The following is a 22,288-nucleotide window of genomic DNA, read 5'->3' as shown; positions in this document are numbered from 1 at the left end:
GAGACAAAATTTTCTCATACTTAGCCAGAATGAAGATTTTAATATGCTCTTTTCAAAAAATAATAAAAAATAGGGGTCACCGTGCTATTTTTCAAGCTATGAGTCGTTGAAAATTGCCTAAAATTGGTTAGATTGTTCATGGAAAAACACATTTGTGTGCATAAAAAAAAATCTATGAGATAGAATTTTGAAATATATTGTGAAAAGATAGGTTTTGTAATATATTTTAAGAAAATAAAAAGAAAAAATGGTGTCACCGAACTTGTTTTCTTGCTACAAGTAAAAAGAAAAAAATTCCCTATCAGTCCAGTATAATTTTTTTACTAAAAGAGTTATCTTCCCTTAAATGGCTCATTTGAAAAAAATGATTCAAAAAGCAAAAAAAAATGATATTTGTTTAAATATTTTGAATTATACAATAAATTACCAAGTTTTCGTCATATAATTAAACAGTCTAACCATTGAATTGCAAATCTGTCTCAAAATTTGCAGATTTAGGCAAATAACTAGACCGATTTTTTACTGTGATTGTTCAATCCAAGATGGCGGTATACCATGAATCTACCTTATAATAATATTTGACAAAGATTTCACCATCAGTTATAATCATTTTACATCGTATAAATCGTAACTATCAAGTATTTCCATTACTGATCTATACTAAATAAATAGTAAATTTGCCATTCGTGTCGATAACAGAATGTGTATTTCATTTGAAGGTGTGACCTTTCATGGTGAAACATCTGAACAAATTGTAGAACTACTTTCCAACAGATGTTGTTGCAATAACGACAATGAAGACTCGGAAGAAGAACAAGGACCATGTACAGGTAACTGTTTTGTTTTTAATCTATACTATTAAACGAGAAGACCTCATTTTGTGTGTCGCTTCTCTTCATTCCACAATAAATTAATCACCATGCCTCTGTGTCCTATAGGTACAATGTATAGTCGCATTTGTCACCCTTTCTTATGATTATTCAGATTGGGTTATTTTGGGAGAAAAACGAAAAAAAAATGCGTCCGGATATTTTTCTGTCATTGAACGAAACTTTAAGTCAGACTAGACTTCCGGTTTGCGTTTTTCTGTACTTTGAATATACAAAGACTATGAATCATGAATAAAGTGTATTTGCTATCTGCTCTCATTTTCAAGTTTAATATCCACGAAGGTCACAGAGTTTATTAAATAGAGAAGGCGTATATAATATGTCAATGCCCGCCGTGGATTGATTAGTAAACTGAAAATTGATAGTAAAAGCAAATACACTTTATTTATAGTAATGAATGTTCATAATATACTAAACGTATGTTCATATTGAAATAAATAGAAAACAAAAAATTGGAATTTTGGGACAAAAGGAGGAGGGGTTGAAAAACAATTGTTCTCTCCCCAAGTACCTATACCTTTCCTGAAATTCTCCAGTCATTAAATCTTTTACAAAAAAATCACTTTATATACTTTCAACCACGCTCTGAATGCCAGCGATTTCGCGGGTGTGTTCTAGAATTTATCATCCTTGCTTAAAGTATTTCAGTTTGGGTTATTTAACTGACTTTTTATGAAATATAAAAGACCTCCGCTGCCCTTAAGAAGGCCTGTTTTAAAATTAAACATAATTTGCATAAGTACTTGAGGCAGGACAATTATTTTCGCGTTTTTTCTGTATACTATGATCATACATATACTATACATAAAGTGTATTTGCTATTTACTATCCATTCCAATAGTTTACTAACCACGGCGGTCACTGATATATTTCTGTATACTACATACATATACTATGAAATTGAATAAATGGTATTTGCAATTATAGTATATATGTATGTTTATAGTATACAGTAAAACAGAAGGAATAAAAATCGGTAATTGGAAAAAAGGGGGAGGGCAAAAAAATGTGCCCAGTCCCCGAAGTACCTTTGACTTTTGATTCCTCTCCTGAAATTCTCCAGTTAATTTTTTTTACAGTATAAATACGCTCTAATTCCCCACGATTTCGCGGGTGTGTTCTAGTACTTTATGATATTTAAACATAATTAGAAAATTTACGACTGTAACGTGTAGTTTGACGTTTCACTCGACTGTAGCTGCAGGGCCTCGGTGGCCGAGTGTTCTAAGTATTCCAGATGCTGTATCACTAGCCAGTCAACACTGAGGTTGTGAGTTCGAATCCCACATAGGGGAGGTACACTCAACTTCAATCTTAGTTGACTAGGATTATCAGTCGTCTTATAAAAGGTCGGATGTACTCTCCGGGCAGTCCGGCTTCCTCCACAAATAAAAACTTACCGCCACGAAATAGCACAACAGTAATGAAAGTAGCGTTAAAAACAATCAATCAGTCAATCACTCGACTGTACATGTTATCAGACCTGGTTTTATTGTCCGTAAGTGTTTGACTTATTTCAGATGGTCTTTCTTATAATTCTGTTTTCGTTTTTGTACCACATCCATGTCAATGATTAGATCAATGAAACAGTAAATAGAAAATTGATAAAAACAAATTATTAATTTGATAAAACAGATTGTTAATTTGATATATCATTTTTTTTATATTTTATATAACAGATTGTTAATTTGATATATCATTTTTTTATATTTGATATATATATCAAATGTTTTATTTGATATAACAAATTATCTATTTGATATAACAAATTATCTATTTGATATAACAGATCATCAATTTGATATAACCGATTATCAATTTGATATGTACCGATTATCAGGTTATCTGCATGTTGATATCGTAAAATATCAGCTGCGAGACATAATATGAAGCTTTTTGTCGAGTGAGCGTAGCGAACGAGATCAAAAAGCCTTCATATTATGTCAATATTTTACAATATCAATATGCAGATAATCTGATAATCGATTTATCGGGATATATTTGCGTGTTTCAGAAGTGTTTTCTTTGTTTCACCAGCACACAAAAGATGACTTGATAAGTTCGGGTCAAAGTTATTAACGTCGGTTCAAACATTATGACGTTGCTGATATGTCCGGGTCAAAGTTATTAAGGCCGGGTCAACGTATTTGACGTCACAAAGACATGATACGGAATAATATTAAGAGCTGAACAGAGTGATATAGACAGTGGGACGACCGATAAAACAGATTATGATTATTTGATATAACAGATTATGATTATTTACTATACTATATATAAAAATATTAATTTTCGCGAACCATTTAGGTCACGGAAATTCCAAAATATGGCATCAGTAAGGAGAGTTGTACAAATAATGTGAATACACAGAACCCCCATCCAAATCATCTTTAGCTAAAAGTATTCATTATTTTCTATTTTATATGTACTAACAATATTCCATTTTTCTATAGTTTCGATTAAAAAATGCCAAAATTTGAGTTAAAATAGGTCGAATGCCCCAAATAAACATTCCCTGATTGCTTGAAGTACTGTGGCGACGATGTAAATCATAGCAAGCCTCGATGTAAAGCACACGCTTCACAGGAATAAGGAGAGTTTTACATATAATGTGAATACACAGACCCTCAATCCAATTTATGTATTGCTGAAAATAATCAAGTGTTCATCATTTTCAGTTTTGATTCTGCTAACACAACATTCCATTTTTTCTATAATTCCGATTTGAATACGTGAAACCCCGCAATAAAAATAGATGGCCTCAATGATCTAAACGCAACGCCAAAAAATTCCGTTAATATGTTAACATCTTGAACTTCGACCCTGGGTTCAAAGAGGTTAATAAACCGATTCACAAATAGAGATCTCCTTGGGCTCAAATGTAATCCTTAGTGAAGTATACAGGCAACTTCGTTTACAGAAATATATACACACTTTATCAGAAATATATTGTCATGCATCTGCATATTCACGTTTTTTTAATGCTGAACTTTAGTCAAATTTAATTCCATACAAATTTTATTACGTAAAGCAATAGGAGTAAGAATATTTTTAGCGCCAATTTAACCAGCATTGCATGATCATCACCGCATCGTAATCATTGTGAAATTTCATTTACATAAAGTTTATTAATATTGAGTAATTTTGGTAAGTATGGCTTATTAATGTTAAGGTTCTCGAGATGTGCAGCACTAGACATTTTTGACGGTCAGTTTAATCCCATTTATCTCAATATTATCCCCGATGACAGAAATGTCAACCCGACCTATTCATGTCAAAAGTGAAAATCTGATCTATTTGATGAACTAATTTCTTCTAAAAATGTTCATGAATACGTTATTTCTGTATTATTTGATAACCAATCACATTCACGTTGCATGTGTGCATGATAATTGGTTCTGTATGAGTGAACTGTGTAGTGTATTGCAAGATCGATGCAAATTGTGACGTCAGCGCGCGAGCACGTGACATTATAATTTGTAAACAAACCGGCTCATGTAACACGTGTCTGAAGTATATATAAAGTGCAATCAATCTTTCAATCACTATTTTATGATATTTTTGTGTCTGTTTTTTAATAAGGTTTGTGACAAAAATGTCGGATATTGATTTGGGAATGTACGGCGGGCGGTCGGGCGGGCGGCAACCAAATGTTTTCCGTGCATTAACTCATGAACCGTTCAACCAAAGCTTTTTAAATTTTAATATGTTGACAAAATGGAGGTCAAGTTCAATAATGACGATTTTGACTTTTACCGTTCAGGAGTTATGGTTCTTGGAAGATTGAAAAATGGCATTTCCAGTCGTGTCCGTGCATTTACGCATGAACTGTTCAACCTAAGCTTCTCAAATTTTAATATGTTGTTACTGATGACAAAATGGAGGTCAAGTTCAATAATGACGATTTTGACCTTTACCGTTCAGAAGTTATGGTTCTTGAAAGATTGAAGAATGACTATTCCAGTAGTGTCCATGCATTTACGCATGAACTGTTCCACCGAAGCTTTTCAAATTTTAATATGTTGTTACTGATGACAAAATGGAGGTCAAGTTCAATAATGTCGATTTTGACTTTTACCGTTCAGGAGTTATGGTTTTTGAAAGATCGAAAAAATGGCGTTTCCATTCATGTTGTTGCATTTACTCATGAACCATTCAACCTAAGCATTTCAAATTTTAATATGTTGATACTGATGACAAAATTGAGGTCAAATTTGATATTGACAATTTTCACTTTCACCGTTCATCAGTTATGGTTCTTGTGATATTGGCAGGACACAAATAAGTGTAAATAAACCTGGTTTGCTGTCGTTGTGACAGCCTCTTGTTTATATAGAATTAGAAGGTAAGTCTAAGTAAGTCATTATTAAAGAGGGGGGATCGGAGTGGTCCTGATCCCGAAATCCCCGCTTGTAAACATAAAATCTTGAGGGCCTGAATTTAAAAAATATCAAATCCTGACATACCGAAATTCGAAAAAAATTATCCCTGACCCCGAAAGTGCCAATCCCAAAATCCCAAACTTAAAAACACCCGATCCTGATGTCTAAAAAGATGAGTCAATTTTAAAATTTCCCTCTAATTTGCTCCCCTTGAACTCTATTTGGCCCCTTCCCCGTAATTTTCTTCTACATTTGTTTAAAAGTCATATATACATGTACTCTCAGTGGTGGATCTAGAGAGGGGGAAGGGGGTTCCGGGGGTTGGAACCCCCCTTTTTTGTGGCCGATCAATGCATTTGAATGGGGACATATAGTTGGACCCCCCCCCCCCTTATCCTGAGTTGGGAACCCCCCTTTTTAAAATGACTGGATCCACCCCTGACTATTATAGTCCATTTACAGTAACAGCTGTTTTGTGATTTTGCTTCGGTTTCCATGTATTTGTGTCTTATATGAAGGAGGTTTTAGTTCATGTTTTCCTAAACATCTTATTGCTATTTGTCTGCCATACTGGACATCACCCAGGTTCCTGTAAAATTTTGACTTCACAATACAAAATAACTGATGCCACAATGGAAATGGGATTGTTGTATAACATCAATAGTTAAAGTGGGACAGATTATCTGGTCAGCCGACAATCGTAAGTGATATTAGGTGACTTGAATCTAAGGGTCATTTGCTTAAATCAGTTCCAATAATGCATTGCACATACACAAAATGTAAAGTTTTCTGTTGGTCAAGTAACAATTTTTATACAATACCAAAAAAATTTTGCGTCGTATAATGGCATCATGTTTTCGTCGTCTCTTTTCGTCCGAAAACACATTTAGTTTCCAGACAATAACTTTAGTTCTAGTGAATGGATTTTTAAAAATTTTAAACTTTCAAGGTTCAATACAACTAAAGGAAGGTTAGAATTTAGGGGCTGGGTCCCAATAGTTTAGGAATTACGGGCCACAAAAGGGCCTGAATAAGCATTTCTTGGTTTTCGCACAATTACTTAAGTATAAGTGAATAGAAATCAATTAAATTTAAACACGAGGTTAATGACCACAATAGGAAGATTGGGATTGATTTTTGGAGTTTTGGTCCGAACAGTTAAGGAATTATAGGTGACTTGAAACTAAGAGTCATTTGCTTAAATCAGTTCCAATAATGGATTGGACATACACAAAATGTAAGGTTTTCTGTTGGTCAAGTGACAATTTTTATACAACAGCAAAAGTCGTATAATGGTATGATGTCGTCGTCTCTTTTCGTGCGAAAACACATTTAGTTTCCAGACAATATCTTTAGTTTTAGTGAATGGATTTTTAAAATTGTTATAAACTGAAGGTTTAATACCACTAAAGAAGGTTGGAATTGATTTTAGGGGCTGGGTCCCAATAGTTTAGGAATTACGGGCCAAAAAAGGGCCTGAATAAGCATTTTTCTTGGTTTCCGCACAATTACTTAAGTACAAGTTAATAGAAATCAATGAAATCTAAATAAAAGGTTAATGACCACAATAGGAAGGTTAGGATTGATTTTTGGAGTTTTGGTCCGAACAGTTAAGGAATTAAGGGCCCTAAATCAAAAAGGGCCCAAATAAGCATTTTTCTTGGTTTTTCGCACAATAACTTTACTATAAGTGAATATAAATCAATGACATTTAAACACAAGGCTAATAACCTCAAAAGGAAGGTTGGAATTGATTTTGGGAGTTTTGGTCACAACAGTTTAGGAAATAGAGGCCAAAAGGGTTCAAAATTAAACTTTGATTGATTTCATCAAAAATTGAATTATTGGAGTTCCTTGAAATGCTGAATCTAACCGTGTATTTAGAATCTTGATATTTTTTTTAATTGGTGTACGTCATTTCTTAAGGGTTCAAAACTGAACTTTATTAGATTTCTTTTAAATGGAATTCTTAGGGTTCCCCAACTGTTCCGGGTTCAACCTCTGTGGTCGTATAAAGCTGCACCCTGCAGAGCATCTGGTTGTAATAAGTACAACAATCAAACATCAACCCACACCAAACTGAATGTAATTAGAAGACATCTAGAGGTCAATATACAGTCTCTAACAGCAGACAAACAAAAAATATAGTGAATTTTGGAGAATTTATATTATTACATGTACATGCATTTGAAATATTTACATTGTTTCAAATTTTTTAGTTTTAGGTTCCACCTAGGTACCATCATGACCAGTTTATAAAACTGGGATTTCAATCCTAGTCTATTAGAGGGATATTAATTTTGATTTTCATTGGTTGTACATGTAGATATGGAATCTTATTTTATTATGAAGTCAGATTTGAACATGACTTGGGGAATGAAGTTGTCAGTAAAGACCGAATGTCAGTTTTAGTATTATATATGTACTTTAAAATTTTAGTCTTACTAGTATATAATTATGTGTACATATAACACTGATTCAGTGGCAATGGTAAATAGACACCGACAAGTCTTAGATAACATTTTATAGTTTTGAATGTTTGTTCATCAGTTGACTAAAATTAGGTGGAGGTGTGTTCTTATGTCCAACAGCGGAGCACTCAACCTATATCAATTTGTGCATGAAGCATATATTGTCAAACATCCAAACATACTATCCACACTCATCTGTGTCCACACTTGTTGATATAACAGTTTATTAATTTGATATGTCAAATTACTTATGCATGGATTAGAGGTTTCCCCTTCTCTGTTTGATATAAAGAATATTTTTAAAGTGAAACGCTAAAACTGTGTTAACCTAAATTTTATCAAGCTGGTCAGATTATACACGTGTGATGTGTTCAACATAAATTAAAAGTCCACAATCATTCATAATCTCGCGCCTGATTCTTTATTTTTAATAAAAAGCAAAAATATATATTGAAACAATTTTGCAAATGCAATGATGAATTGAAAGATGTTTAATAAATCCTTTTATATTGCTATTGAAATTAATAAAACAACATGCCAGGTTTTTTTTTAAGAAGGTGAATAATTGTTTATGTATATAGATATAGGAAGATGTGGTGTGAGTGCCAATGAGACAGCTCTCCATCCAAATAACAATTAATAAAAGTATTCATAGAAACACCAATGACTAAATAGAACTCTTCGTTTCGTTTCGTTTTGACTTTGAAATATGCAATATAAATTGTATGATATGCCCCCTTTTCTCTCTTATATTTGTTCGTTCTAAGCCACAAGGTTCCATGTACAAAATAGAGGGTCCCCAAAAACTTTCTCAAATAAAGTGAAAAAGGGAGGAGGGTGGGTTATAGAAACATTAAACCTGTAAATTGAGTTTTGAACATGCATTAGATATTTGTCACTGGACGTCAGATAAACAATGAAGTTTGGGTTTCGCAATCTTTTAATTGATCACTATTATAAAATCATACTATCGGTAGACAAATTCATAGCAAATTGATAATTTGTTATATCAAATTAATAATCAGTTAAATCAAATTAAAACTTTCTTATATCAAATTGATGATCTGTGATATCAAATCGATAGTGTGTTTTATCGCTATTTTGTGAAAATTTTTCATATCATGCTACTCGCTCGAGATGGAAAATTATCGCAAGAAACTAAGGAGGCATGTGGCGTTGCTAATGAAATTGACATGAAATTGAAAGCGTCATCATAGCTAAACTATCGATAAACATATTATCATTGGTCATCTCAACTCGATTGCTTTTCTCGCTTTCGCCGCACCTACTGAAGGGAGAAAAGCAATCTCGTTGAGATGATCAACGAATCTCTATAAATACCAAATTAATAATTTGTTGTATCAAATTGATAAAAGTAAATTAACATGGCCCTAAAAGGCTTCCGTACTTTTATATGTTTTTCTAGAATCTGCATCTAATTGACACCGCTGGTCAGAGGCACTAGTCTCAGATTGTTGTTTTTGTTATATTATAAGGTTTTTATAAAAAAAAATGAATTAGTGTTATATGTGTTTAAATTTGTCAATTAAATCAATTATTCGCCTAATCAAATTCTACTTACATTAATTACAGTCAAGAGACCTTCTGACTGTAGTGATTTGGATAAATCTACCTGTAAAAGTGGAATCTACACAGTTTACCCTGAAAAAACTTCCGGTTTCAAAGTTTTCTGTGAAATGGAGAAGAATGGGGGTGGATGGACAGTGAGTATGAATTAAATCAATTATTGCGAATGGTCTGTGAAAATAATATCTACCGTTTAAAGCAAAACGACCTGGTACAAAATGTACCAACTTCATGAGATTTTTCTCACATACTGTAAACATTTTGAAAATGTTTCTTTTTATCTTACAATGTCACCAGAAAGAGCAAAAAATAACCGAAAATATCGAGAACAACTGTTACAGCTTATATATTTTTTTAATCCAATGCGATATAGAAAAAAATGATCAAAACTTGCGTGCGCTTAGCTGTTTGTATCGTATGTGTTAGAAGTATTAGATAAAATACAAAGGTAACCAAGAAACAGGCCGGTAACAACCGTTGCCGGATAGTTTTTCTGCACGAGTAGTGCCTCGGACCTTGACCTGACTACAAGTGCAGAACAACTATTCGGCTGGTTGTTACCGGCCTGTTTCCTTTATTACTTTTGTTTTTTATCTGACTTGTACGACGTTTCAAGAAAGTAATAATACATTTTGCAAAACTAAACATTTTAGATACTTAGATAGCCATAAAGCAGTAAATGTAAGTTATAGTTTAAACATTTTTCATTTCCCTTCAACCGAGATTTTTTTTTTTAAAGAAAAAAAAATCAGGAATCTTATTATTTGATAAAAAAGAGCCATTTCAAGTAAAAGATGAATGCTGTACACATTTAGACTTTTAAAAGGCAACTTCGTAAAAAAATTTAATATATTAAAGAAATGTTTTAGTGGTAAGTAGGATTACTTTTTATCTTTATAGATGAAACGGAAAGCGGGGAAAGGCGGAAAGTGGGGGGGGGGGGGGGGGGGGGGGGCTAATTCATTTTAAGATAAAAAGGCTGTAATCTTTATTTCTGATGAAAAATGCAGGATGTGCCATTCCATCCCCCCTTAAAAAAATACGTTTGTTGCCAAATACATGAATTTAATATTCACTGGTGGGGGGTCCCGGGGGTTGGAACAACCCTTTTTTGGATGATCAATGCATTTAAATGGGGACATAAATTTGGACCCCCTGTTTTGTCCTGGATTTGGACCTGGATCCGCCACTGATATAAATTTCGATAAGAATATAAATGCATCAAAAGAATGAATTTCGTACTTCATTAGTAAATGAAAAGTTTATGAAAAAATGAATTTTGTCTTAATATTAAATATATTCAGGCATGTACTTTAATTTTTTTTTAAATTCATGCTCGTCCCTAGATCTGCAAGTTTTGATCGGGAATAAACACGTGTTACTATATATATATGATCCAATCGCAGCTTACCGCCCAAAATTAATGACATAAGTTGAATGATTTTCTTCTAGATTTGCTGCTTATTTGGACGTGTATTACATGAACACTTTTTGTTTATAGGATCAATCGTGCATTGGTGAGTTGATAGGGATTTTATCTTTTGATAAGATTTGATTTTTATTTACTTATTTCCTGTCTTATTTTTATTGAAATATACACGTCAGTATCATCATTTCTTTACTTTCAGCATGTCCAAATACTATTCCTATCGGCATATATTGAAGAAAACATTTATTGACCGATTATTTTGATTCATAAAGGGGGCGGTATGTTTTTTTTTTTAGTATATTAATTAACTATTTACTTTTCAACGCCATCACCCAAATGTTTTAGTTTAAATTAGCACTATTTACGGTATTCGGAAAATCAGGAATCATGCAAAACATTAATTTGTCATCATTCTGCTTGACCATAATAATTTTTTTCTGATAATATTTGTGATCAAAATATATTTTTTTTCGGAAAAAAACCCTTTTTGAAGTTAAATTTCTAATCCCTTAGTGTACTGATATGAATAGTATTTTAATGGAAATGTTTGAAAATAGATATTGATGCTAAACGTAAATATTTTGTTCAATAAAAAGATAGGAAATAAGTCGGTGAACCAAAAAGTTCAAATCTAATTGAAAGTTAAAGTGCCCATGAACTCACTGATTATGCACGAGTGATTCTATTCACAAAAAGTGTCCGTGACGGTGTAACAACTAAAAAGAGTCTGTGTATCTAGCATATTAATTTATTGTAATAAAAATTCATAATATCTAATAAAATTTGTAGATTTAGCTAACAAGGTCCTTAGGCCACACCAATTTGATTCCTTGTTCGACGGACCCGCCCGCACCTATTTTTTTCAAAACAGAATTTTTTTATTATTTTATATTCCCGCTTCCCGCATCCGGAAATGTAATCATGTCCATTTCCCGCACCGTTTTTTTTTTTGTAAATATTATAAAAAAAGATATCAACGTTTGTTTTTAAATCACAGTCTAACCTGTATATAACGATTTTTAACACCCCACCATACTTTGTAAATATCTGTGAGAATATTTGTTTCAGCATGAAACCTATTTATCCAAAGCGGGAGTGCTCCGATATAAATTTATAACAAATTTAAGAACAAAAAATTGGTTACTTTCCCCCTAATACTTATATTCCCTATAAAGAAATGTTCGTTGCTAGAATAAAGTATAAAGAACTTCTGAAGGATTTGCCTTCAACTGCAATTATATTGTATGCTGGCGACACAAAACTATCCATAGCCGCTGCATGTTTATGCACCTGTCCTGATATGTGTGTGCATCACATCAACTTGGTAGAAAAAAGTTAAATCGATGGACAATTTTGCTCTTGTAGTACAAAGCAAATAATTTAACTGTAAATTGATGCAAATATTTGCAATAAAAGATTATATGTTGTTTTTTCTTCAAAATAAATTACTGTACGATCAGTCTAGAACTGACTGTATTCTAGAAGCGATTTCAGATTTTTTGACTGTATGACCAGTCGTGATTTTGAAGAAAAAACAACAGCAATTTGAAGGTATATACGTGTACATGTGATATAATGAACTATCAAGGGAACTATAACGTGTAATTACTTTCATCAGACAATACAAATATATTTCTGATGAATTTTTTAGATGGCAAAATAATTGTATTTTTGTTCCATCAGTCTTATTTAAAATCAAATGCCTAAGACGTAATACATGATTCGCTTGTGAACTTTGTAACAGTGTATCGTTACAGTTATAAATCTGTTTATAGCTATTACATTTTTAAAGATTATTTACACCGTCCTCCGTTGACCAATTGATGATAACATAAATCAAGCTTGTCTCTTTTAAAATAACAAATTTAATAAATAGCTTTGCGTAGGGGGTTAATTCATGTGATATAATTTTGGTAAGTTTACAGAAATAGAAGGTCCATAATGAATTAATCCAGTAAAAATGGAGCAATTTCAGAAAACTTTAATGATTGGTTTAGGAGGTGTTGGAAATACCTGATGGGGCCCCCCATACAATGCAATGTTCAAGTCCGTATCTTATATAAAGTAACCCCATAAAAGATTTTTACTAAAATTCGAAATAGACGGTGCACAATACAGTCAAGGAATCCGAATAAGATTAATTAATAGTTATATCAATGACGGAGTCAAAAAAAGGGGATCCGGCAGTTTGAAACCCTTTTTTCAACTATCAATGCATTTGTATGGGAACATATATTTGAAATCCCCTTTTCTCCTGGATTGGACACCTCTCCATTTAAAAATGGCCGGAACCCCCAATGTATATAAAGTGGTTTATGAGGAGATGCGCTTACAAAACCGGCGTCACATATTGTACCGGTCCAACGGAAGAACGGAAAGACGGGCTTCTTTATCACTATAACCCCCCGCTTGACAAAGTGGTGTACAATTGATTGTCAAAGAGACAACTCTACATCTTAAACAAAGTGAAGGAACTGGGATCAATTATAGGCTACAGTACGGCCTCGAATGTGTGTAAATACATGCATTTTTATGTAACAACTAAATCTGTGTGTTTGTACAATTCTAAGTATAACGGAGGACATTTCTGAAACTTATATACTAGTATACATCAAACCTTCCTCTTATTTTAGCAACATTTAAACATCCTTATACTTAATGTAGTAAGTCGAGTACACCCTATTAAGCTAAAAAATGTTTCATAAGCTTTCAGGATGTGAATGTATTGAAATATATTTGTGTTATTTAGATAAATTAAATGTCACCTTCTAATGTATCGTAAATAACTTTGAAATCACCACTAGAATACAGTGACATAAAGACTGATCATACAGTTTTAAAATATACAAGCGAGACTGATCGTACAGTGAGAAATTCAAACAAGTGTAATTTTCTTATTTCTGGCTTCAAAGATCTGGTTGAAACTTTTACCACCACTTGAAATATACTTCATTTAGTTAATTAAGTCTGTTTTTTACGTTAATTTGTACACTAAGAGGGTAAAAAGATTGTTTTTAGATTCGCTGACTGATTTTTCTTAGTGATGCACTTGAACATCTCTTGATTAAGGCAAAGATACGAATAATGAATGTGCGGAATTTAATTCTAAACCATTTGAGAATATCGATGTCGGCTGAATTAATCATTAAGCAATGTACAGATGACCAACTTACCGTTAAATTCAGTATACCCATCAAATTTAAAATGTGATTCAAAAAGTTCTCGCTTCGAAAATCGCGACTTCCGGATAGCGTACAGAATAGTATCTACACTGTGTACATGATGTATATAAATTAGATCGTTGGTTTTCCTGTTCGAATTGTGTACGCTAATAATTTTGGGGTCCTTTATAGCTTGCTGTTTGGTCTGTATCAAAGCCCTGTGTAAAAGGACGTACTTTGACCTGTGTTTGTTATTATCAGGTTAAGAACAACGCTCCTTCAGACAAGGGGTCATTTTACTGATGTAGAAAAGAAAATAGAAATACCAAGGATTTGTATAGTTCTTCTATACAAAACCTTTGACAACTTAGAATTTGTACTCAAAAAGAGGAGAGTTACATCATATTTTAAACAACTTTTTCTAAAAGAGGGGTCCACTTGTTATGAATAATATTAAACTGTTAAAGTAAATGTGTTAACATGGTTAAAGTCCAGGAATATTACAAAATTCTTGGACATGTTTTGACCATTTAATACCAGATAGATATATAGTTCTTTGAGAAAATATGAGCCCTTTTGTACAAACAAATATATTATAACTTATATTGGTCCCTCATAAAACATGTAAAAGGGATATTTATAACATTAAGGGGTTGTCCCCAAACTGATTATGACTTGGATGGAGAATTGTCTCATTGTCAGTCACACATACATAGACAAGATTTAATTATTTCTTGGTGAACAGGGAAAAAATACTTCAGAAATTAAAGAAATGTCAAAGTACAAGTGATAGATCAAGCTTTAATATTGTCAAAACCTACAATTTTATGTTTACAAAAAAAAAATTATAATCGCTCGCCTTTACTTTTCAAGCTTCGCCTCAAAAATTTGCAAATTAAATATTTTTTTAATAAAATTTTCAAATCGCTCGCTCGCCCCAAATTTTGGAGTCCAAAAATCTGTAGAACAAGAAATAAAATTGGTGTGGCCTTATATTTGTATAAATTGTTATTTGTTTATAGTGGAAAGTTGTTTTATCGTTAAATAAGCTATAATAAAAAATTGCTTGCTAGTCCCTCTCTGTGATTACCTTTAGAGAACTTTTTTTTTTTTTATCTTTAACCTTTAGAGAACTTTGGTTCATTTCCCAATCAATCTAACATGAAAGGCAGATAAACACAGTCTTTTTAAAAAATGATGAACGGTTCTTTATATTGGTATGTAATCATTTTAAACGTTTCAAATTTATGAAATTATATTCGTACATCAAAGTTTTTGATACACCAAAAACAAAAACTGAAATATATTGAATTGATACATTTTGTAACTATTCAAATTTATATCAGAAACCTAAACTTAATTATAAAATAATGAACCTGTTAAAGGGAGACAATATTCGCATAACTTTTTCGAATTGGCACATAATACAACCCTTGCATACAAATGGCATATCAATACAATTAATTAACTGTGCAATCGCGCTCCACCTTCAATGATGATTCTAAATTATAAATATAACCAAAAGTTGTTAATCTATAGATAGTAAAGACTAATGAAATCTAACCCACTGTTAAAATATTTCTTTGCATTTTTTAAAAACTTCCTCAGTAAAATGCTTGAGCCACTTGACTTTCATAGCTCAATTAACGTTTTTACACAATATTTAAATAAAGTAGCTAAAGATTATTCGCTTCTCAAAGTGTAAGACGCAATAAAAATCGTATGCTTGCACCATCTTACCCAAAAACAGATTTAATTAAGTTCTGAACATTTCGACATTTCTTCGTTTAAACCGGTTTCAAACAAATCACAAGTATGTGTTAAGATCCGACTAAATACCCATATCCCGATATCGTCAGGTTAATTTGCTAGTGTATCGTCTAAAAAGAGTCGTGTAACACCCGTTAATGTACTGTTTTTCTATAGCTCTGCGGGGGCAAAGTCGTACAAAGAAATGCACTCTAACATATGCTTGCAAAGTTCACATAGACGTTGACAAACTATGCACTCGCTAAAAATGCGTCAGGACCATCAATTTTGTTCAATTTGTGTTTGTAGGTATTCCAGCGGAGAATAAATGGTAAAATCAATTTCTATAGAGACTGGGAATCGTATAAACATGGATTTGGTAACATGAAAGGAGAATATTGGTTAGGTAATGACAAGAAATAAAAATTTCATGTTTTTTTCCCGAAAAGTTCAATATTTTCTTTTTCTTTTAAAGGGTTTACCATGTAATTGGTAATGAATGCCCTCCGTCACCAATTAGAACTATAATATAAACTCTTAAAATACACCACAGTTCATGTAATTTCACCGGAATATAGTTCCGTTTATTGATTTACAAAGTTTTTGAAATGTTGCTGTACCTTTGGAGTTCTTATTACAAACGAGATGGCATATCTTTTTTTCGGTAATGTTGTTTATAGACCTCGTCCATTAAGCTATGATCCATGGACACCTATCTGTTTTTAGATAAATAAAGTATTAATGATATTTATCTAATTCAACTTTATAACATATTTGATAAAATGGGGTTTGTCAGTTTTTGTCTAATGTCATCTTTACGTTAAATTCGTTGGAGGTAAACTAGATAGATATTACGTTTCCTCTTAACCCTTGATAGCTTATGCTAATTTGTGTTATTACTTTTGCTCGTGAATGGCACACGGTTATTTTAGTTCATCTGGAAAGCTGTCTTATTTGGCAATTCCATTTCTTATTTTTTTTTCAATTTCATGTTTCAGGCTAGTTTGATTACAAAACACCTTATTTCGTTCCAATCTATAAGTTTGATTTACAGTGATATATGCTTTTTTTTTTACAGGAAACGATCATTTACATCAGCTGACTTCACAAGGGAAATACATGCTTAGGATCGACATGACAGACTTTGAAAACAATCAGAGACATGCTGTATATAGCAAATTCTCTGTTGGTAGTGAAACTTCAGAATATAAATTAGTTGTAACTGGTTACTCTGGGGATGCAGGTAAGAAAAAAATCTTAATATTAATACTACTTTTTCACCAACACTAAGCTAAGGAGGAAATATATTTTACATCCCAGCTCCTTTGTTCTACCAGGGGTGATCTGAGCCGGATCATCCCTAACAGATCACCTAGTTAAAGTTTCTTTGTTTTGCATGCTTTTCTTTGTTTTGAAACATTTTGGCGGGACTGCCTAAACCACAATAAAACTTAGATTTATGTAATAGTTATTCCATTCGGACTTGGTGTGTCAGTGTCAGTCCGAATGGGATAGATATTTTACATCCCAACTGTTTTAGATCGAATGAAAAAAACCCAGTTACAATTCATAAAATCTAGTTTTGAACGCTACAAAACCATTATAATATACTTTATATATTACTGTATAATGTATACCCTTTATGACCTCCGAACACGATATTTAGATCTGAAACCATGTCAATTAACTCACCCCAATGGCCAATTGGCCCACCCTTAATTGCCACTTTCTAAAAAAAGCTCCACTTTTGTTTACCAACTTGTTCCATTTATGAAAAATGTAAAATCGAATTGAACAATCAGTTTGAAAACACGCCTTATTTATTAAAAGGGTTAAAATCTCACTGAAACAAAGGTCTGCCAACTCGCCCAACTTATGAAATTATCTTGCTTCCTTTAAATATGTTACAGACAGTTGGTATCTTGTTGTCCTGGTGTGGGGATATGTGTCGAGGTATGATGTGCTAAAGGTCTTGAGTTCGAATCTCAGTAGAGAAAATGGATTTTTTTCTACATAAATTTTGAAAGTGTGTCTATTCTCAATGAATATTTTTAAGTTTTATTGTGGTTTAGGCATTCTCGCCAAAATATCACAAAACAACGAAAAGCATGCAAAACAAAGAAACTCAAGCTGGGGTGATCTGGTAGGGATGATCCGGCTCAGAACTATCCTGGTAGAACAAAGGAGCTGGGATGTAATCATTGAGAAAAAGCACTCTATCAAAATTTATGTAGAAAAAATCCATTGTCTGGTGGGATTTGAACTCAAGACCTTTAGTTTATCAACCAACGATACATACCCCTACACTAAGACGACTGGTTACCAACTATCAGTAATTTAACATTTTTAAAAGAAGCAAGATATTTTCATAAGTGGGGCGAGTTGGCAAACCTTTTTTCAGTGGGATTTTTACCCTTTTCATAAATAAGACGAGTTGTCAGACTGAAGGTTCAAAGGGATTTTTAACCGGATTTTTGTGACAAAAATGTCGGTTATTGATTTGGAGATGTACGTCGGGCGGGCGTCAATCAAATGGTGTCCGTGCATTAACTCATGAACCGTTCAACCAAAGCTTTTAAAATTTTAATATGTTGTTACTGACAACTAAATAAAGGTCAAGTTCAATAATGGCGATTTTGACTTTTACCGTTCAGGAGTTATATGGTTCTTGAAAGATTGAAAAATGGAGTTTCCAGTCGTGTCCTTGCATTTACGCATGAACTGTTCTATCTAAGATATGTTGTTACTGATGACAAAATGGAGGTCAAGTTCAATAATGACGATTTTGACTTTTACCGTTCAGGAGTTATGGTTCTTGAAAAATTGAAAAATGGAGTTTCCAGTCGTGTCCGTGCATTTACGCATGAACTGTTCTACCTAAGCTTCCCAAATTTTAATATGTTGTTACTGATGACAAAATGGAGGTCAAGTTCAATAATGACGATTTTGACTTTTACCGTTCAGGAGTAATGGTTCTTGAAAGATTGAAAAATGGCGTTTCCAGTCGTGTCCGTGCATTTACGCATGAACTGTTTTACTAAAGCTTCCCAAATTTTAATATGTTGTTACTGATGACAAAATAGAGGTCAAGTTCAATAATAACGATTTTGACTTTTACCGTTCAGGAGTTATGGTTCTTGAAAGATTGAAAATGGTGTTTCCAGTCGTGTCCGTGCATTTTCTCATGAACCATTTTCATTTCACAGCACTCACTTCACACTAACAACCTTTCACTTGAGCAATCTGTTAAAATATCTTACCAGTTGATCAGTTTGTGGGAGAAGAATTTAAATTGCAATTCGGTAAACTGTTTTAGCCATTGATATTGTGATACCCCAAAGGTTACTGGATAAGCACAGTATAAGTATAACAAAGTTTTAGTCTGCTTGATCAAGATTTATATATATCATTATCCTAAATCACAGTTGTATTATTAAATCTGTAGGTGATGCTATGAAGAAACATCAAAATGGAAACAAATTTTCAACAATGGATAAAGATAGTGATGTGTATAAACATAACTGCGCTGCAATGTTTAAAGGTGGATGGTGGTACGGCGCATGTCACGAAAGCAACTTAAATGGCCTCTATCTAAAAGGAAGCCACAAATCATTTGCTGATGGTGTTAACTGGCTACAATGGAAGGGTTACCACTACTCACTAAAGACAACAACTATGATGATCCGAAGAAAATAAACTGATACATCTTATTTCTGAAAAAATAATAAAGTAATTAGAACAAATAATGATCGAAGTCTTTATTGTAATTAAGGTAGTTCAGGGGTATAGAAAAAAAAAATGACAGAATTTTCTTATACTTTGTGAAATTTAACTTTGAAGTATTGTAAATGAAAAAATGCAAAAAAAATTGGGGGTCACCGGCCATCTAAGAGATATTTTGACCTCTGAAAATGAGTGCAAATAGGTTATATGGAAATATAGGGAAAATGGACAAAAAAACAATTTGATTGAATTTTCAAAGCAAAATAAATGACAGAAGTTGCTCATTTTTTCATAAAGTAAAGCTTGATGTCTCTATTTTATAAAATTGAAATAAAATTGGGGGCTCACCGGCCATCGAAGAGATTTTTTGACCTATGAAAATGGGTGCAAATAGGCTAAATATAGGGAAAACAGGCATAAAATATCTTTGATTGAATTTTAAGAGCAAAATAAATGACAGAAGTTGCCTATTTTTTCATACTGTAAAGCTTGATATCTCTATTTTATACAATTGAAATAAAATATGGGGGTCACCGGGCCGGCAGTGATATTGTTGTCTTTTTTCAAAACTACCTCTACCGTTTTTTATTGGGAAAAATGCATATTTTTTATTGAAATTGGGAAATTTGTATATTTTATTCTAAACACATCTCCAATTTTTTGCTGACCTCTGCTGTCTTTTTTGGACTGTTTTTTCATGTATATTTTGGCCGTATATTTTGGTTGTCAGACATTTTCAACCTGAAACGTACTTTTCGGAGAGGGGAAAGAAACAGAAGCTATGATGGTACTTTATGCATTGAAAACTACATGTGTTACAAACATCATGATGATTCTGAACAGAAAACCGGATCTCAAAAGTGCTTTCTAATATCAAAATAATAGCATGAATACGATATTTACAAACATTACACCAATGCCATCACTGTTTGGGGAAAATTTGAAACTTTTTGGGAGGAATTTTAAGCCATTTTTTTTAGTAATTGGGAATTTTCTCTAGGGGAAAAGGCCGAATTTCGGCTGTAATTTGAGGCAAACAATATCACTGTCACCGGCCATCCAAGAGATTTGTTGACCTCTGAAAATGAGTGCAAATAGGCTAAATATAGGGAAAACAGGCATAAAATATCTTTGATTGAATTTTAAGAGCAAAATAAATGACAGAAGTTGCCTATTTTTTCATACTGTAAAGCTTTATGTCTCTATTTTATAAAATTGAAATAAAATTTGGGGGTCACCGGCCATCCAAGAGATTTTTTGACCTCTGAAAATGAGTGCAAATAGGCTAAATATAGGGAAAACAGGCATAAAATATCTTTGATTGAATTTTAAGAGCAAAATAAATGACAGAAGTTGCCTATTTTTTCATACTGTAAAGCTTTATGTCTCTATTTTATAAAATTGAAATAAAATTTGGGGGTCACCGGCCATCCAAGAGATTTTTTGACCTCTGAAAATGAGTGCAAATAGGCTAAATATAGGGAAAACAGGCATAAAATATCTTTGATTGAATTTTAAGAGCAAAATAAATGACAGAAGTTGCCTATTTTTTCATACTGTAAAGCTTTATGTCTCTATTTTATAAAATTGAAATAAAATTTGGGGGTCACCGGCCATCCAAGAGATTTTTTGACCTCTGAAAATGAGTGCAAATAGGCTAAATATAGGGAAAACAGGCATAAAATATCTTTGATTGAATTTTAAGAGCAAAATAAATGACAGAAGTTGCCTATTTTTTCATACTGTAAAGCTTTATGTCTCTATTTTATAAAATTGAAATAAAATTTGGGGGTCACCGGCCATCCAAGAGATTTTTTGACCTCTGAAAATGAGTGCAAATAGGCTAAATATAGGGAAAACAGGCATAAAATATCTTTGATTGAATTTTAAGAGCAAAATAAATGACAGAAGTTGCCTATTTTTTCATACTGTAAAGCTTGATGTCTCTATTTTATAAAATTGAAATAAAATTTGGGGGTCACTGGCCATCCAAGAGATTTTTTGACCTCTGAAAATGAGTGCAAATAGGCTAAATATAGGGAAAACAGGCATAAAATATCTTTGATTGAATTTTTAGAGCAAAATAAATGACAGAAGTTGCTCATTTTTTTCATACTGTAAAGCTTGATATCTCTATTTTATAAAATTGAAATAAAATTTGGGGGTCACCGGCCATCCAAGAGATTTATTGACCTCTGAAAATGAGTGCAAATAGGCTAAATATAGGGAAAACAGGCATAAAATATCTTTGATTGAATTTTAAGAGCAAAATAAATGACAGAAGTTGCTCATTTTTTTCATACTGTAAAGCTTGAAGTCTCTATTTTATTAAATTGAAATAAAATTTGCGGGTCATCCGCCATCCAAGAGATTTTTTTAGCAAAATAAATGACAGAAGTTGTTCATTGTGCAACGAGGGGTTTACCTCTGCGGTTGTATAAAGCTGCGTCCTGCGGAGCATCTGGTTATTATTGTGCTTAATACACCATATTTGTGACAACATATGAAAAGTGTGAGCTGACAGTCTGCTAAGTTTTTATCCATAAGTCTCATTCTGACTTTCTATCTGAAAGGTTTTTATGTGTCAATATTTGTGTTTCAATATAAAAGGAAGATGTGGTATGATAATTGATTGTTAATGAGGCAACTCTCCGCAATAGACCAAAAGACACAGAAGTTAACAACTACAGATCAAAAGCGGTTATTGCATAGTGAGCTGTAAAAGGCCCTTCAATTTCTAATGAAAAACAATTCAAATGAGAAAACTGAAGGCATATTAATGTACAAATGATGAACAAAAAAAAAATATGTGACACAACAAAAGACAACCACTATCTGAATTACAGATTCATGACTTGGGACAGGCACATACATAATGTTGGGGGGTAAATGTTTG

General features: G+C 32.7%; 1 protein-coding gene across 1 annotated transcript; it reads left to right on the top strand.

The window, feature by feature from the left end:
• The first annotated feature begins 712 nt into the window (after window positions 1–712).
• On the top strand, window positions 713–19,415 carry LOC143075447 (ryncolin-4-like). Its single transcript, XM_076250853.1, has 5 exons — window positions 713–830; window positions 9,337–9,467; window positions 15,979–16,075; window positions 16,748–16,912; window positions 19,115–19,415. Exons 2-5 carry the CDS (start codon window positions 9,441–9,443, stop codon window positions 19,363–19,365), a joined length of 540 nt encoding a protein of 179 aa, XP_076106968.1. The 5' UTR covers window positions 713–830; window positions 9,337–9,440; the 3' UTR covers window positions 19,366–19,415.
• Window positions 19,416–22,288: the final 2,873 nt, after the last annotated feature.

This window comes from Mytilus galloprovincialis, chromosome 5 (assembly GCF_965363235.1).
Source record: "Mytilus galloprovincialis chromosome 5, xbMytGall1.hap1.1, whole genome shotgun sequence".
Classification (NCBI taxonomy): Eukaryota; Metazoa; Mollusca; class Bivalvia; order Mytilida; family Mytilidae; genus Mytilus; species Mytilus galloprovincialis.
The sequence above is the reverse complement of the archived record's forward strand: the minus strand, read 5'-3'. Positions and strand labels throughout refer to the sequence as shown.

What these genes read in the sequence shown, in the direction of transcription:
- LOC143075447 (XM_076250853.1), top strand. Translation starts at nt 9,441, where the DNA reads ATGGAGAAGAATGGGGGTGGATGGACA. An exon ending in GAAAGGAGAATATTGGTTAG is followed by an intron (nt 16,076 to 16,747) that starts GTAATGACAAGA and finishes TTTTTTTTACAG; the next exon opens with GAAACGATCATTTACATCAG. An exon ending in TGGTTACTCTGGGGATGCAG is followed by an intron (nt 16,913 to 19,114) that starts GTAAGAAAAAAA and finishes TTAAATCTGTAG; the next exon opens with GTGATGCTATGAAGAAACAT.